Source organism: Eubalaena glacialis, chromosome 11, assembly GCF_028564815.1.
Source record: "Eubalaena glacialis isolate mEubGla1 chromosome 11, mEubGla1.1.hap2.+ XY, whole genome shotgun sequence".
Lineage (NCBI taxonomy): Eukaryota > Metazoa > Chordata > Mammalia > Artiodactyla > Balaenidae > Eubalaena > Eubalaena glacialis.
This window is the reverse complement of record NC_083726.1, coordinates 40,161,142-40,179,216: the sequence shown is the minus strand read 5'-3', so window position 1 is coordinate 40,179,216 and position 18,075 is coordinate 40,161,142. Positions and strand designations below refer to the sequence as shown.

Genomic DNA, 18,075 nt, shown 5'->3' with positions numbered 1-18,075 from the left:
TTGGTTTTTTTTTCACACGCACACACTGTATTTTATTTTTACAAGAGATAAATAGACTGACACCAAGCATTGTACATGGATGACCACAACAAAAGCAACAATGATTGCAATTACCAAACACGAAACACACTCATACTATGTCATAATATTGACATTCAGTCCAGTAATCCTCCACTGTAACAGCTCCTTTACTTTGCAGTGAAAATTGATTTGTATATTCTTTGCCTCTGAGTCCTTGTGGGATTTTTTATTTTTATTTTTTTTAATTCAAACAGAAAGTCACAAAAATTATACTCATCCTCATCAGTTCACTCAGTCCCATGTAATTAATTTTTTTTTCATCTTGATCTTTTGTTAGCACTTTTATGAGTTCATCAGTTTTTCATTAGAGTTCTGAAAATGCTTATTCATTCAGTTCAGCAGTACAGTCAGTTACCAGAAACCTGTACTTGTCAGAGTCTTTTCCATGAATTTCTTGAAGATGAAACCCTTTTATAGGAACATATTTGCAAAAGCATCAGAGTACACCCAGAACTGTCTGTAAATGACAAAAGACTTAAAAATGACCACGGTTAAAGATTTGATGAAAGTTCATAATAATGCAGTTGACAAGAAAATTAGTTATTTCTGATATATACATTTTAAAGTAATAACTAGGATTATGACTTATAACATTATACCAGAACATATAAGATTTTTAGAAATTTCATGTAATGTCTGAAACATTTATATTAACATATTTCCATACAAATAACCCAGTGAAAGTTTAGTATTAGTTGTTTTGTTTGTTTGTTTTTTTATACTGCAGGTTCTTATTAGTCATCAGTTTTATACACATCAGTGTACACATGTCAATCCCAATCGCCCAATTCAGCACACCACCATCCCCACCCCACCGCAGTTTTCCCCCCTTGGTGTCCATATGTCTGTTCTCTACATCTGTGTCTCAACTTCTGCCCTGCAAACCGGCTCATCTGTACCATTTTTCTAGGTTCCACATACATGCGTTAATATACGATATTTGTTTTTCTCTTTCTGACTTACTTCACTCTGTATGACAGTCTCTAGATCCATCCACGTCTCAACAAATGACTCAATTTCATTCCTTTTTATGGCTGAGTAATATTCCATTGTATATATGTACCACAACTTCTTTATCCATTCGTCTGTTGATGGGCATTTAGGTTGCTTCCATGACCTGGCTATTGTAAATAGTGCTGCAATGAACATTCGGGTGCATGTGTCTTTTTAAATTACGGTTTTCTCTGGGTATATGCCCAGTAGTGGGATTGCTGGGTCATATGGTAATTCTATTTTTAGTTTTTTAAGGAACCTCCACACTGTTCTCCATAGTGGCTGTATCAATTTACATTCCCACCAACAGTGCAAGAGGGTTCCCTTTTCTCCACACCCTCTCCAGCATTTGTTGTTTGTAGATTTTCTGATGATGCCCATTCTAACTGGTGTGAGGTGATACCTCATTGTAGTTTTGATTTGCTTTTCTCTAATAATTAGTGATGTTGAGCATCTTTTCATGTGCTTCGTGGCCGTCTGTATGTCTTCTTTGGAGAAATGTCTATTTAGGTCTTCTGCCCATTTTTGGATTGGTGTGTTTGTTTCATTAATATTGAGCTGAATGAGCTGTTTATATATTTTGGAGATTAATCCTTTGTCCGTTGATTCGTTTGCAAATATTTTCTCCCATTCTGAGGGTTGTCTTTTCGTCTTGTTTATGGTTTCCCTTGCTGTGCAAAAGCTTTGAAGTTTCATTAGGTCCCATTTGTTTATTTTTGTTTTTATTTCCATTACTCTAGGAGGTGGATCAAAAAAGATCTTGCTGTGATTTATGTCAAAGAGTGTTCTTCCTATGTTTTCCTCTAAGAGTTTTATAGTGTCTGGTCTTACATTTAGGTCTCTAATCCAGTTTGAGTTTATTTTTTGTGTATGGTGTTAGGGAGTATTCTAATTTCATTCTTTTACATGTAGCTGTCCAGTTTTCCCAGCACCACTTATTGAAGAGACTGTCTTTTCTCCATTGTATATCTTTGCCTCCTTTGTCATAGATTAGTTGACCATAGGTGCGTGGGTTTATCTCTGGGCTTTCTATCTTGTTCCATTGATTTATGTTTCTGTTTTTGTGCCAGTACCATATTGTCTTGATTACTGTAGCTTTGTAGTATAGTCTGAAGTCAGGGAGTCTGATTCCTCCAGCTCCGTTTTTTTCCCTCAAGACTGCTTTGGCTATTCGGGGTCTTTTGTGTCTCCATACAAATTTTAAGATGATTTGTTCTAGCTCCGTAAAAAATGCCATTGGTAATTTGATAGGGATTGCATTGAATCTGTAGATTGCTTTGGGTAGTATAGTCATTTTCACTATGTTGATTCTTCCAATCCAAGAACATGGTATATCTCTCCATCTGTTTGTATCATCTTTAATTTCTTTCATCAGTGTCTTATAGTTTTCTGCATACAGGTCTTTTGTCTCCCTAGGTAGGTTTATTCCTAGGTATTTTATTCTTTTTGTTGCAATGGTAAATGGTAGTGTTTCCATAATTTCTCTTTCAGATTTTTCATCATTAGTGTATAGGAATGCAAGAGATTTCTGTGCATTAATTTTGTATCCTGCAACTTTACCATATTCATTAATTAGCTCTAGCAGTTTTCTGGTGGCAGTTTTAGGATTCTCTATGTATAGTATCATGTCATCTGCAAACAGTGACAGTTTTACTTCTTCTTTTCCAATTTGTATTCCTTTTATTTCTTTTTCTTCTCTGATTGCCGTGGCTAGGACTTCCAGAACTATGTTGAATAATAGTGGTGAGAGTGGACATCCTTGTCTCGTTCCTGATCTTAGAGGAAATGCTTTCAGTTTTTCACCGTTGAGAATGATGTTTGCTGTGGGTTTGTCATATATGGCCTTTATTATGTTGAGGTAGGTTCCCTCTATGCCCACTTTCTGGAGAGTTTTTATCATAAATCGGTGTTGAATTTTGTCAAAAGCCTTTTCTGCATCTATTGAGATGATCATATGGTTTTTATTCTTCAATTTGTTAATATGGTGTATCACATTGATTGATTTGCATATATTGAAGAATCCTTGCATCCCTGGGATAAATCCCACTTGATCGTGGTGTATGATCCTTTTAATGTGTTGTTGGATTCTGTTTGCTAGTATTTTGTTGAGGATTTTTGCATCTATATTCATCAGTGATATTGGTCTGTAATTTTCTTTTTTTGTAGTGTCTTTGTCTGGTTTTGGAATCAGGGTGATGGTGCCCTCATAGAATGAGTTTGGGAGTGTTCCTTCCTCTGCAATTTTTTGGAAGAGTTTGAGAAGGATAGGTGTTAGCTCTTCTCTAAATGTTTGATAGAATTCACCTGTGAAGCCATCTGGTCCTGGACTTTTGTTTGTTGGAAGATTTTTAATCACAGTTTCAATTTCATTACTTGTGATTGGTCTGTTCATATTTTCTGCTTCTTCCTGGTTCAGTCTTGGAAGGTTATACCTTTCTAAGAATTTGTCCATTTCTTCCAGGTTGTCCATTTTATTGGCATAAAGTTGCTTGTAGTAGTCTCTTAGGATGCTTTGTATTTCTGTGGTGTCTGTTGTAACTTCTACTTTTTCATTTCTGATTTTATTGATTTGAGTCCTCTCCCTCTTTTTCTTGATGAGTCTGGCTAATGGCTTATCAATTTTGTTTATCTTCTCAAAGAACCAGCTTTTAGTTTTATTGATCTTTGCTATTGTTTTCTTTGTTTCTATTTCATTTATTTCTGCTCTGATCTTTATGATTTCTTTCCTTCTGCTAACTTTGGGTTTTGTTTGTTCTTCTTTCTCTAGTTTCTTTAGGTGTAAGGTTAGATTGTTTACTTGAGATTTTTCTTGTTTCTTTAGGCAGGCTTGTATAGCTATAAACTTCCCTCTTAGAACTGCTTTTGCTGCATCCCATAGGTTTTGGATCGTCGTGTTTTCATTGTCATTTGTCTCTAGGCATTTTTTGATTTCCTCTTTGATTTCTTCAGTGATCTCTTGGTTATTTAGTAACGTATTGTTTAGTCTCCATGTGTTTGTGTTTTTTACGTTTTTTTCCCTGTAATTGATTTCTAATCTCATAGCGTTGTGGTCAGAAAAGATGCTTGATATGATTTCAATTTTCTTAAATTTACTGAGGCTTGATTTGTGACCCAAGATGTGATCTATCCTGAAGAATGTTCTGTGCGCACTTGAGAAGAACGTGTAATCTGCTGTTTTTGGATGGAATGTCCTATAAATATCAATTAAATCTATCTGGTCTATTGTGTCACTTAAAGCTTCTGTTTCCTTATTCATTTTCATTTTGGATGATCTGTCCATTGGTGTAAGTGAGGTGTTAAAGTCCCCCACTATTATTGTGTTACTGTCAATTTCCTCTTTCATAGCTGTTAGCAGTTGCCTTACATATTGAGGTGCTCCTATGTTGGGTGCATATGTATTTATAATTGTTATATCTTCTTCTTGGATTGATCCCTTGATCATTATGTAGTGTCCTTCCTTGTCTCTTGTAACATTCTTTATTTTAAAGTCTATTTTATCTGATATGAGTATAGCTACTCCAGCTTTCTTTTGATTTCCATTTGCATGGAATATCTTTTTCCATCCCCTCACTTTCAGTCTCTATGTGTCCCTAGGTCTAAAGTGGGTCTCTTGTAGACAGTATATATATGGGTCTTGTTTTTGTATACATTCAGCAAGCCTGTGTCTTTTGGTTGGAGCATTTAATCCATTCACATTTAAGGTAATTATTGATATGTATGTTCCTATGACCATTTTCTTAATTGTTTTGGGTTTGTTTTTGTAGGTCCTTTTCTTCTCTTGTGTTTCCCACTTAGAGAAGTTCCTTTAGCATTTGTTGTAGAGCTGGTTTGGTGGTGCTGAATTCTCTTAGCTTTTGCTTGTCTGTAAAGCTTTTGATTTCTCCATCAAATCTAAATGAGATCCTTGCCAGGGTAGAGTGATCTTGGTTGTAGTTTCTTCCCTTTCATCACTTTAAGTATATCATGCCACTCCCTTCTGGCTTGTAGAGTTTCTGCTGAGAAATCAGCTGTTAACCTTATGGAAGTTCCCTTGTATGTTATTTGTCATTTTTCCCTTGCTGCTTTCAATAATTTTTCTTTGTCTTTAATTTTTGCCACTTTGATTACTATGTGTCTCGGCGTGTTTCTCCTTGGGTTTATCCTGTATGGGACTCTCTGTGCTTCCTGGACTTGGGTGGCTATTTCCTTTCCCATGTTAGGGAAGTTTTCGACTATAATCTCTTCAAATATTTTCTCTGGTCCTTTCTCTCTCTCTTCTCCTTCTGGGACCCCTATAACGCGAATGTTGTTGCATTTAATGTTGTCCCAGAGGTCTCTTAGGCTGTCTTCGTTTCTTTTCATTCTTTTTTCTTTAGTCTGTTCCGCAGCAGTGAATTCCACCATTCTGTCTTCCAGGTCACTTATCCATTCTTCTGCCTCAGTTATTCTGCTATTGATTCCTTCTAGAGTAGTTTTCGTTTCAGTTATTGTATTGGTCATCTGTTTGTTTGTTCTTTAATTCTTCTAGGTCGTTGTTAATCATTTCTTGCATCTTCTCAATCTTTGCCTCCATTCTTATTCCGAGGTCCTGGATCATCTTCACTATCATTATTCTGAATTCTTTTTCTGGAAGGTTGCCTATCCCCACTTCATTTAGTTGTTTTTCTGGGGTTTTTTCTTGTTCCTTCATCTGGTACGTAGCCCTCTGCCTTTTCATCTTGTCTATCTTTCTGTAAATGTGGTTTTTGTTCCACAGGCTGTAGGATTGTAGTTTTTCTTGCTTCTGCTGTCTGCCCTCTGGTGGTTGAGGCTATCTAAGAGGCTTGATGGGAGGCTCTGGTGGTGGGTAGAGCTGACTGTTGCTGTGGCGGTCAGAGCTCCGTAAAACTTTAATCCACTTGACTGTTGATGGGTGGGGCTGGGTTCCCTCCCTGTTGGTTGTTTTGCCTGAGGCAACCCAACACTGGAGCCTACCTGGGCTCTTTGGTGGGGCTAAAGGCAGACTCTGGGAGGGCTCACGCCAAGGAGTACTTCCCAGAACCTCTGCTGCCAGTGTCCTTGTCCCCACGGTGAAACAGAGCCAGCCCCTGCCTCTGCAGGAGATCCTCCAACACTAGCAGGTAGGTCTGGTTCAGTCACCCCAGGGTCACTGTTCCTTCCCCTGGGTCCCATGTGCACACTGCTTTGTGTGTGCCCTCCAAGAGTGGAGTCTCTGTTTCCCCCAGTCCTGTCGAAGTCCTGCAATCAATTCCCACTGGGCTTCAAAGTCTGATTCTCTATGAATTCCTCCTCCCATTGCCGGACCCCCAGGTTGGGAAGCCTGACGTGGGGCTCAGAACCTTCACTCCAGTGGGTGGACTTCTGTGGTATAAGTGTTCGCCAGTCTGTGAGTCACCCACCCAGCAGTTATGGGATTTGATTTTACTCTGATTGCGCCCCTCCTACCGTCTCACTGTGGCTTCTCCTCTGTCCTTGGATGTGGGGTATCCTCCTTGGTGAAGTCCAGTGTCTTCCTGTCGATGATTGTCCAGCAGCCAGTTGTGATTCTGGTGCTCTCGCAAGAGGGAGTGAGAGCACATCCTTCTACTCTGCCATCTTGGTTAATCTACCCTTCTTCTATTGTCACATCTCTTTCTGACCACAGCCAGGAAAGGTTCTCTGTTTTTAAGGACCCATGTGATTAGATTTTGCCCTGTTAGGTAATCCCCTCATCTCAAGATCCTTAACCTTAATTACATTTGCAAAGTCCCATTTGCTATATAAGGTAACACATTCACAAATTCCGAGGGTTAAGATGTGGGCATCTTTTGAGAGAGCTTTTTTTCTGCCTTCCATAATTGTGAACGTTAGGGACAAAAAAAAATTGTTGTATATTAAAGAGGCTTGTCAACATATAAAAGTTTGAGGGTGACTTCATTACAGTGTCCTAAAATACCACCAAGTCATAACAGCTATTATGACAGAAAGGAGATGAAGTTCAGTTAGGCTGACTTCAGACAAAAAGAGAGCCCAACAAATGGTGAGTGAAGGTAGCAGTGCCACAGTGACAACAAAACCAAATGATAGACCTGAAAATCATCCAAAATGAGGCAATGAATCTGCACCCTTTGTACCTGTAGTTTATTATTGGGAATAAAGAACCTTCTTTCTGATGCCAGTCCATCATTTTCCAGAATTGAAAAGTTACACTCATATACTATTAGAGACTAAATAGACATCAGAAAAGAGGCCTTCCTTTCTACCACAGTTTGAAAAACAAAAAGACGCTAACCTTTTTTAAGATAAATTAAACAAATAAAAGAAGCAAACTGTCCCAAGTCTTGCACCTGTTTCAATGGCAACAGGGTTTATCTAAACGGTGTTGAAGAAGGGTTGTCAGTATTTAGATGATGAAAGGTTCCATGAGTGCTTGTTTTGGGCACAGAATAAAGCAGTGCAGCCATAGAGGTACGGAGTCCCTGAGGACAGTAGCCCAACTTTGTAGCTTGCATATTTCCCCATGCTATTTACATGTTTACAAAAACCTAACAGATATTTGAATGCCATGCATGGTGTCCAGCAGTTGTACTCAGGAAAAGCAACAACATTAGGGAGTCTCATCACAGCCTATTTATCATTTCCATAAAATTATGTCTTATTACACAATGATCAGGATTTCTAAGCCACTAAGAAACTCTGAATTGACAAGGATTTGCTTTGTGGAACAGCCCCTAAAACAGAACAAATTTAACTATACAGGGTCTTTACTCTGCAGGAGAGGTGATCCTTGCTATAAAAAAGGTGTGTGTACTTAAAGCATGGGTGTCTCATAGTTAGGTGGGTATGTTTCCATTTAGAAGACTCAGCCATAGTTAGGGAGACAGGAGCCAGGTCTAGATCCCCAAAGAAGTTACTAATGAACTAATCAAGGGATTAGGGCCATCTCCAAAGGGACCAGAATTCAGGGCAAGACTTCAACCAGAGGACACTTAGGAAATCAAGACAATCAAAGAGTGGATGAAAATGGAGAAGACTGGAGAAAATGGAGACACAATGTAAGACTTTGGATGTCTGAACCAAGAAGATGCTCAAATGTGACCACCTTGGGTACATAACCTATCAGGCTTAGACAGTCAAGACTTATCCAGGCACAAAAGTTGAAAAAGAGTAAGACATCTGAAAACCTGTGGAGTGGAAGAAAATATTTGCAAACCATATATTGGATAAGGGGTTAATATCCAAAATATATAAGAAACTCATACATCTCAATAGCAAAAAATAAAAATAAAATTTTAAAAATGGGCAGAAGTTATGAATGATATTTTTACAGAGAAGATACATAAATGGCCAACAGGTACATGAAAAGATGTTCCAATATCACTAATAATCAGGGAAATACAAATCAAAGCCATAATGAGATATCACCTCAAAACCTACTAGAATGGCTATTATCAACAAGACAAGAGATAACAAGTGCTTGCAAGATGTGGAGAAACGGAAACCCTCATGCACTGTTGGTGGGAACATAAATTGGTGCAACCAGTATGGAAAACAGTATGGAGGTTCCTCAAAAAAATTAAAAGTAGAGATACCATATAATCCAGCAGTTCCACTCCCGGGCATGCATCAGAAGTAAATGAAATCACTATCTCAAAAAGATATCTGCATTCCCATGTGTCCATTGCAGCATTATTCACAATTGCCAAGACATGGAAACAACCTAAGTGTTCATCAACAGATAAATGGATAATGAAAGTGTGGTATATATAAAATAGGTGATTATTCAGCCACCAAAAAAGAAGGAAATCTGCCATAAGAAATCTGCCATTTTTGACATCATGGATGGACCTTGAGGATGTTATACTAAGTGAAATAAGTCAGACAGAGAAAGACAAATACTGCATTATCTCTCTTATATGTGGATGTAGAATCTATTAAAAAGCCAAATTCATAGAAAAAGAGAGTAGAATAGTGGTTGCCAGGGGCTGAGAAGTGAGGGAAATGAGGAGACATTGATCAAGGGATACAAACTTCTAGTTATGAGATGAATAAGTTCTGGGGATCTAATGTACAGCATGGTGACAATGCTGTGTTGTATACTTGAAAGTTGCTAAGAGAGTAGAGCTTAAATGTTCTCACCACACACAAAAAAATACTATAATTATGTGAGGTGATAAATGTGTTAACTAACCTTGTTGTGGTCATCACTTTACATGTATATGTATATCAAATCATCACATTGTACATCTTAAACTTACACAATGTTACATGTCAATTATATCTCAATAAATATGGGGAGGAAAAAAAAAGAATAAGCTCTAAGTTACTGTCAGTCTTGGTTATGATTAAGATGGGAATTTTGCCTGTAAAGTAAGTTGCTTTCGTACCTGTATCAGGATGGATCTGCAAAGGCAAAGACTAACTCTGCCCATTCATAGCAGCCCCTTACCTGCTCCTCTTCCAGCCCCCTGTCCCCTCTTGTAAGTATCATGAAATTATAGAATATCTCTGAATCATGGTCAGAAGTGGCAGATTCTGCTTTTGAAAGTGGGAGACCAGCAGTGTTACCTCTCTGACCTCACTGCCTACCTCTCCCCACCTTCTTGTTGGCTGCCTTGTGTCTGCCTTCTTGTTCCGCAGACACAGGAGGACAAGCACCTCAGGGCTTTGCATGTGCGGCTGCTTCTGACTGGTTCAAGCTTCCACCACATCTTCCAATGACCCACTCCTTCCTGTAATTCGGTTTTTAGCTCAAACCGGGCCTCCTCAGTGAGAACCTTGTTGATCAGCTTTTCTAAATTACCTTGTTCTCCCCCAGGCATTGGTCACATCGTATCAGAGTTCATGTTGAAATCTGAAATTATCTTGTTGGGTTTTCAATTTGCTTGCTCAAATGGCAGACGCACGAGGAATTTTCTTGTCATTTACTGTGTTAAATGAATAAACAGATAGTCACCGTGCTTCTCTTGCAAAACCCTGTGCCTTAGTTAAGTTGATGAAGTTTCAACACATGAACACAGGAGCCATAAACATTGATTTGTGAGTATTTAGTATTTGGGTATTTTGTCAGTGCCAAGGAGCAACTGGAGACTTGACCATCTTTGGAAAAGTGCAAGGGGCTGGGATGGAGGACCCAGAGAACTTCATAAGCAAACTAGGTCTCTGAACCAAAAATCAGAGTTGCCTGTGAACAGCAAGATGGATTATCAGTAATAAGGGCCTTTTTCCCCCTTCATTTGCAATTATTTACAGTGCATTTTTTTAACTGATCAACTATGTAGTTGATAGACTTGGTTTCTCATCGCTTTGTCTGGCTTTTAAAGATATTCTTCATTTTGATGAAAATCTTCATTATGAGCCCCTGACCGGATGTAACATTAAAAACAAAAACCCCAAACAACACATATTCAAGTAATGTGGGCTTTGGGGCAGTGGGAAGAAGACAGGAGTAAGAGGAAGGAGACCCAGATTATGAGGCCAGCCCTAAATAAATTCCTCTGATTCATTCAACAAAAATTGTATACTGCCAGGTACTGTTCAGTAAATTCAGTTAGTGAATATGACAGACAAAGTTTCTGTCCTTCAGGAGTTATGTTCTACTAGGGGATAGGAAGAGGGAGATACAAACCACCTTTTCTGGTCTGCAGTTTTATCTTCTAAAAGTACAGTATGTGGGCATTAAACTAGATTATCTGTAAAGTTTCTCCCCGCTCTACACATTCTGAAAGAAAGGAAAGTAATTTTGGAAGGCTTGGCAGTGGTTATTTTAGGGGAGTAAAATCATGGATGATTTAAAATTTCTTCCTCTTTTTGTTTATCATTTCTTCCTCATATTTTTTCTATAATAAACATGTATTACATATCCGATGGAAAAATGTTTAAGAAAACAGTAGATTTTACTATCAAACCTGGGTACTGGTTCTTAATAACCTGAAGGGAGGTCATTCATCTGTTAGTAATGAGAATCGTCTTTCCCCTCCAGTGACTTACTTATTACTTTGCCTTTACCTAATGAGGCTTTGGGGAAACTGCTAAGGGAATCTTCCTGCTCCTTTTCTCATTACCTCCGTGTGTGCTACCAGCTTACTCTCTTTTCCCTGAATCCTTGAAGCTCTTCTCTACCTAGAAATGTTCTGGCACAGATCCTGGTTATCTCTCTCTCTGTCTCATACACACACACACACACACACACACACACACACTCAGACATGTGGCCTCTTGTCACCCTTCAATATTCACATCTTGCTTTAAATGTTACCTCTGCAGAAAGGCCTTACCTGAGTGATCTAAGTATAAGAATTCCATTCTTCCCTGAGACTCACCATACCTCTGGGAGTCTCTAGCATACACCTCTCTGCTCTTTCCTTCCAGAGCACTCTTCTCAACTTATAATTTCATATGTATTTCTTTTCTTTACAAGCTTATTGTCTATTTCCCCCACAAGTCTGAAGTTCCATCCTGAAAACAGGGATGGTCTGATTTGTTCACAGCTTTACTCCTAGGGCTTAACTAATATTGTTTGAGCAAATGAATAAATGAAAGAATGAAATGTCTCCTTTGTCGTCTCTCTGTCAAGAGTTTTAATTCCCATGCAGTGGTATACTGAAGCCAGTTCTTTGCCAGCTCACAGGAGCCAATTGTTAAATTTTCAGGAATTTAGTGAGCCAATTGTTAAACTGTTAGCTTGAAATCAGCCATGCTGAGAGTATTTATACCATGGACATTAGCAAATGCTACATGTCAAGACTTTTTTTTCCCAAAAAGCTGGTTTACCAGCACACCAATCCTCTCATCTCCTAAATCCAACTATAAATATTGAGATATCATGGCAAAAAAACATGGCCCATAGGTTACTTAAAATCTTTCAATAAAAAAACTCTTGAAATTAAAAAAAAAATACTAACTACATGCTACACAATTATTTTCCTGTCAGGAATACTTGGACTTTTTATAAGCTAAATTATAATATAAAAATATGTGTCTCTGATTTCCTAAAGTTTTTGTTTCTGTTTTTCAGATCCTTATGTGAAGATTCATCTGATGCAGAATGGCAAGAGGCTGAAGAAGAAAAAGACAACAATTAAAAAGAACACACTTAACCCCTACTACAATGAGTCATTCAGCTTTGAGGTACCCTTCGAGCAAATCCAGGTGATGTCAAACATATTTTTTCTTCCCATTCAATTTCATTTCTTCAGATCACATAAATTAAACACACAGATCTTGTGAATTGTCAGTGCATATGCCTCCATTAGAACTGCTATTCTTATTCCATGCACATTTAATGCTCAAACTACATCAAGAGGGAAATGATCAAATATACAGCACAGGATGTGCTGATTCATCAGCCAAAAACAGCTGTCAGTCTGTTGAGCAGAAATAAAGTAGGAAAAAGAACATCGACAGAACCACTCTACTAATTCAAAAAGTACATCCACAAAGGTTAAAAGGTCAAGAGAAAATAAGCTTTCACTCTTTACTCCCAGGCCACAATATGTAATTCTCATTATCACCTCTTTGTAGCAAAAAAAAAAAAAAAAGTAGTGATAAAGGAAATATTTTGGTTGATGCTAAATATGCAGCATCTTTAATCTTTCACCATTAAAAAATAATTAACAGTAGAAAAATTAGGCTAAGTTGTATTTTTCATTGTTTAAATTCAGCTTCCTGTTTCTGAGTTGGAATGGATGGTTATTTTTGTAAAGACAGAACCTTAATTTGCTAGATAATATTTGTTACGATAGGAAGTATCCTATTAAAAGACCTTGTGGTTAACATGTTCAAAATAGGATGCTACATGTAGACACAGTGATAGCATATGATCTTATTATTTTGTCATTCTTAAATATTTTTAGGTTTTTTACCTCATATTCATAGTTAGGCTATTGGATCCAAAGTTCGCATCCATTAATTATGGGCTATTCTGGCTAATCTTTAATGGGTATCAGAGAGTCAAATTTCTTAAAGCAACACTATTTTTACACTTTATAAAAAAATTGACGTGGGTCTATCTTTTCAGTCCTATAGAAGTTTGCTCATGACTTGAAGGAGAGATGAAGGGTAGGCATCAAAACTACAGCATGGAACCTTCTAATGGTCCAGAATAACAAAATGCAGCAAATATTCTTCGGTTGCATATTTTTATTTTTAACCTAGTCTTAAAATACAGTACCTTAGGAATGAATCACACCTCTATTCCATGAAGAAAGCTAATGTAATAGCTACATTTATTGTATATTTATTTTGTACCTAGGCCCAAGGTAAGCACTTTACCTGCATAATCTCATTTAATCCTTACAATAACCTTATAAGCAAGGTACCATTATTACCCCAATTTTATATACATATAAGGAAACTGAGGCTTAGAATTGTCTCATATATAAAATAGGAATAATAACAGAATCCATGTCAAAGTGAGACTATGCACGTAAAAGCATTTGGAACGGTGCTGAGCACATACAAACGCTCAGTAAATGGTTCCCATCATTCTTACTCACGATGCTAATGTTGTCTTTTATTCAAATTAACATTTTATGTATTAGAAAATGGATCTAACAATAAGATTAAAACAATATGTAAATCAGCACTAATCCAACAGAACTCTGTAAGGATGGAAATGTCATCGGTATTGTCCAATAGGGTAGCCGCCAGCCATAGGTAGGTCATGAGCACCTCAGCCACTAGTGTAATCAAGGAACTTTAATTTTAATTTATTTAAATTTAAACAGCTACATGTGGCTAGTAGCTACTGTATAATATAAGGCAGTTTTTTAAATCATCAGTAATCCCACAATCCTCACATTAGTTCATGGTTTTTATATAACCTTTCTTATATACATTTTCACATGGCAGCCGATTGTACATACTTATTTACTTTCAATAGCTGTTATATAAGTAAATGACATTGCAGAAGACACTGATTCCCTGTCCCCAGTCACTTGTTTACTAGCCTGAACCAGTGAGCTCACTGCTTTGGACCCACTGGCAACCTAAGACATCCAATTTCTCCAACAATTTATTTTGCAATATTTATTCAGTGAACTCTTTTTTGAGTTCTGAGACATTATTCCTATGGAAACTAACACCTCCTGGCATTTTGTGTTTTAATTCCACAAAACAATGTGAGGCAGGACATTGAGATGAAAAATCCTTTTGTAAATCTTCTCCTTTGAGCTACAATTCTATACCTTTAAAAAAAAAAAGTACATGTCCCTTTTCAACTATAAATTCCAGCAAATACAAATATATTGAAAATGAAGCACATTAAAAACAAGATGTATGCTGGGTTTCTGGGGCAGCCTTTCAGAGAAGATAACATTTTGTCAGGACAGAGAGAACCTCAGCCCAGTACAGAGTCCATGAGGCATGGAAATAATGAGCATGCCTTTGACTACATCCCTTCTTCACTGCTCCTAAAGTCAATTTGTTCTTTTCTTTCTTCTTTTCCCCAAGAGGCTGCTTTCCTAGTCTTTGCATTTCCCTAGAGAAAATAATTGAGCATTTAACATGCTATAATAGGGGCTTAGGTTTTATTTAACCCTGAGGTTATACGATTGTCTGTCTTTCTATCTGTCTCTATCCATATGAAATACATTGAGAGAAGCAAAATATGCTGATTTCCAAAAGCATATGAAAAGGTTGCAAACCACCCCCCACCAAAAAATGTATAGACTACATATGCAGCTGAAAAAATTAACCCAAGGCCTTTATAAGGATATTTTGTCTTGATTGCTACTAATCAATACATTCCTAGGTGAAAGAATCAAAATTCAATCTAACTATTCACTCCAACTATTCACTCCAACCTCCAAAATCCTCGTTACTTTTGTGCATGACGACCCTACTGTCCCTGTCCCTCATTCCTTGCAATATGACTGCATCCAGATGAATTCACTTGGGAAAGGTGCTCAGAACCAAGGTGATTCTGTTCTTGGTTTTAAACGCCATCCAGTGAAGAGGTAATTCCCTTGATAATGGAATCAATCCAAGGCTGCACAAGGAAAGATGGAAATTTGTTTCCTTTACTGCCCATGTGTTGCATTTTACATTCTAAATTCTACTTTCAGAAGTGATCATTTTCTCTGATCTGAAACTGTATGTTGGTGACATCTCTCAGCACATTCGTCCAATAATGCAGTCCTCAGAGTACAAAGCCCAGTAAAGGGCCACAACTGGGCAGGATCTTCATCTGGCCCTGGCTTCCATCGTTACATTTTCTGCTTCTTTTGCCTCTGGCCACCAAATGCTACACATTCTACTTTATTCTAAATTTTTCCTTTATCTTTTCCCTTGGTTTCTAGATTCGAGCCATTGCCTATTTTGACTAAGCAAATTCATTACTTAGGAAGAACTAAAATGTACTTTTAAAAAGTGTTTCTTTCGTGTCAAAATGGTATGGGTTTGCTTTCACCAGTTCAAAAAAGTAAGGCATTAAATAAACCCTCACAACCTAATGGAATCACTGGAGTAAATCTTGTGTGGCCTAAAGGGTTATTCCATTTGATGTCAATGCTGGATACACAGTTACTTAATAAATGCTTATTGAGAGAATTTATGAATGAGAAAAATTATCTTTAGTTAATTACTACTTTCTTAAGACTTTCACTCTGTTGTCACACTTTAAACTCACAATAATCATGTGATTAGCTGAAATTCTATATTAGTTTTATATAAAACTATGCTGGCTCTTCCCGCCTGAAATAGGATTGCAGTACATGGTTGCTTTGAAAATTGTAACCAAAAAAAAAAAATGATCTGAGTACTAATGCCAGAAATTTTGCTGATGAAACAATGGAAACAACTGGATTTAAAGGTGAATACAGGGGACTGACTTCCCTGGCGGTCCAGTGGTTAAGACTTTGCCTTCCAATGCAGGAGGTGCGGGTTCGATCCCTGGTCGGGGAGCTAAGATCCCACATGCCTCGCAGCCAAAAAACCAAAACAGAAGCAATACTGTAACAAATTCAATAAAGACTTAAAAAAAAAAATGAATACAAGTTGACATGGACAGCCGGGCATGGTATTTTATGACATGGACTCAAGAAACCAAACCACTCATTTCTTATATGACTTCAGGCACGTGATTTAACTTCTCTGAGATTCAGCATCTTATCTCTATAATGTCAATGTTAACAGGATCTATTGTAACTGAGTAGTTCACATGAAAGACTTAGAATTGTGCCAAAATTAACATTTACTGAGTATTCTGAAGATGCTGAAGAAGATGATGATGATGTAATAATGGCAACAGGGACTGGACTCGGGTTTTCATGTTCAGGTCATTTTCCTCCTTATCCTGGTGTTTGGAGATTGGGTCTTCTTATATCCGACTGCTTTGATCTCAAGGAAGCTTGGTAGTAGGGCTTTATCTCTAGAGCCGGATGATTAATGTTTATTTTGTGTCCTCTTTCAGAAAGTGCAAGTGGTGGTAACTGTTTTGGACTATGACAAGATTGGCAAGAACGATGCCATCGGCAAAGTCTTTGTGGGCTACAATAGCACCGGGGCGGAGCTGCGACATTGGTCAGATATGCTGGCCAACCCCAGGCGACCCATTGCCCAGTGGCACACCCTACAGGTAGAGGAGGAAGTTGACGCCATGCTGGCCGTCAAGAAGTAAAGGGAAGAAGAAGCCTTTCTGCATTTGCCCACATAGTGCTCTTTAGCCGGTATCTGTAAATACCTCAGTAATATGGGTCCTTTCATTTTTCCAGCCATGCATTCCTAACACAATTCAGTGGTACTTCGAATCCTGTTTTAATTTGCACAGATTTAAACGTAGAGAGCCCCTAAGCCCTTCGTCATACCACTGCCCTCCAAATCTACTCTTCTTTTAAGCAATATGATGTGTAGATAGAGCATGACTGAAATTATTTATTGTATCACACCGTTGTATATACCAGTATGCTAAAGATTTATTTCTAGTTTGTGTATTTGTATGTTGTAAGCGTTTCCTAATCTGTGTATATCTAGATGTTTTTAATAAGATGTTCTATTTTAAACTATGTAAATTGACTGAGATATAGGAGAGCTGATAATATATTATATGGTAAATATAGTATCGTCTGCATTCCAGCAAAAATATCAACTTGTAAGGCACTAGTACAGTGAAACTGACATCTTAAAGGACAACTTAAACCTGAGCTTTCTATTGAATCATATGAGCACCAAGATACGCTGACACCACATATTTGGTGGATGAATCCAATTTTGTAGAATTTCTTCACAGGCAAATTAGCATGATCTGAGCAGCATCCAGCCTGACCTCCAGGAAGAATAGCCACAAACCAGAATAGCATCTGTCTGTACATATGAACAGAGCTCAAGTCATGCTTCACTCTTACATTCGAGGAAGCAACTGAACAGGGGTCAATGATTTCACATTACTGCATATAGAGTAATGACATGATGGTGTTCCGTGTGTGTGTGTGTGTGTGTGTACGCGTGCATTTGTTTGGGGATGGGGTGGGTGGGAAAGAAGCTGAGGGGAGAAGAAGTCAGCATTTCTGAAATACTGCCTGACTATTTAAAAAGAAAAAAGTAGCTCTCCGTTAACACCTTTATGCAAAATGTGCATCCTGTGAATTCTGTTCCAGATTTCACACCTACTATAACTTCAAAAGGTTTGCACATCAGACTTTGTAACAAAATATTTTATTATACAAAACCAGATTAGAAGGAATGCAGAATATTTTTAACACAGCAATCTGTGCTTATGACACAAAATTACTTTGTGGTAAGCAGACAGTATTGTAATCCCATCAAAAGAGGAAAAAATAAAACAATTAGCCATAGTTCTGAATGCACTTCCATTAAGCCAAAACAGACAGCTAGTGATCTTTTTATATGCTCTTTTTACGTAAATAAGTTTTAATTTGTCCTTTAAAAAAAGGTGAAACAAAACCAAGAATAAGTTCTAGAAAACTGAAGCAACCTCTTATGTATATTAGATGCTTGATTTAGGAGGAGTTTTTAAATGTTTTCAGTGTTATTATGTAGTAAATGGCACTATTACGAAGCTACTAGTCATTCCATAAGAGTCTT

General features: G+C 37.6%; 1 protein-coding gene across 9 annotated transcripts in view; it reads left to right on the top strand.

Moving 5' to 3' along the window:
• The window catches only part of SYT1 (synaptotagmin 1), a 1,216,262-nt gene extending 1,198,780 nt beyond the window's left edge, over positions 1 to 17,482 (top strand). For all 9 annotated transcript variants that reach the window (XM_061204233.1, XM_061204230.1, XM_061204232.1 and 6 more), the window contains 2 exons: positions 12,050 to 12,183; positions 16,445 to 17,482. In XM_061204233.1, coding sequence (XP_061060216.1) covers positions 12,050 to 12,183; positions 16,445 to 16,651 — 341 coding nt within the window. In that variant the 3' untranslated portion in view covers positions 16,652 to 17,482. The remainder of the gene's footprint in view (positions 1 to 12,049; positions 12,184 to 16,444) is intronic.
• The last annotated feature ends 593 nt before the right edge of the window (positions 17,483 to 18,075 follow it).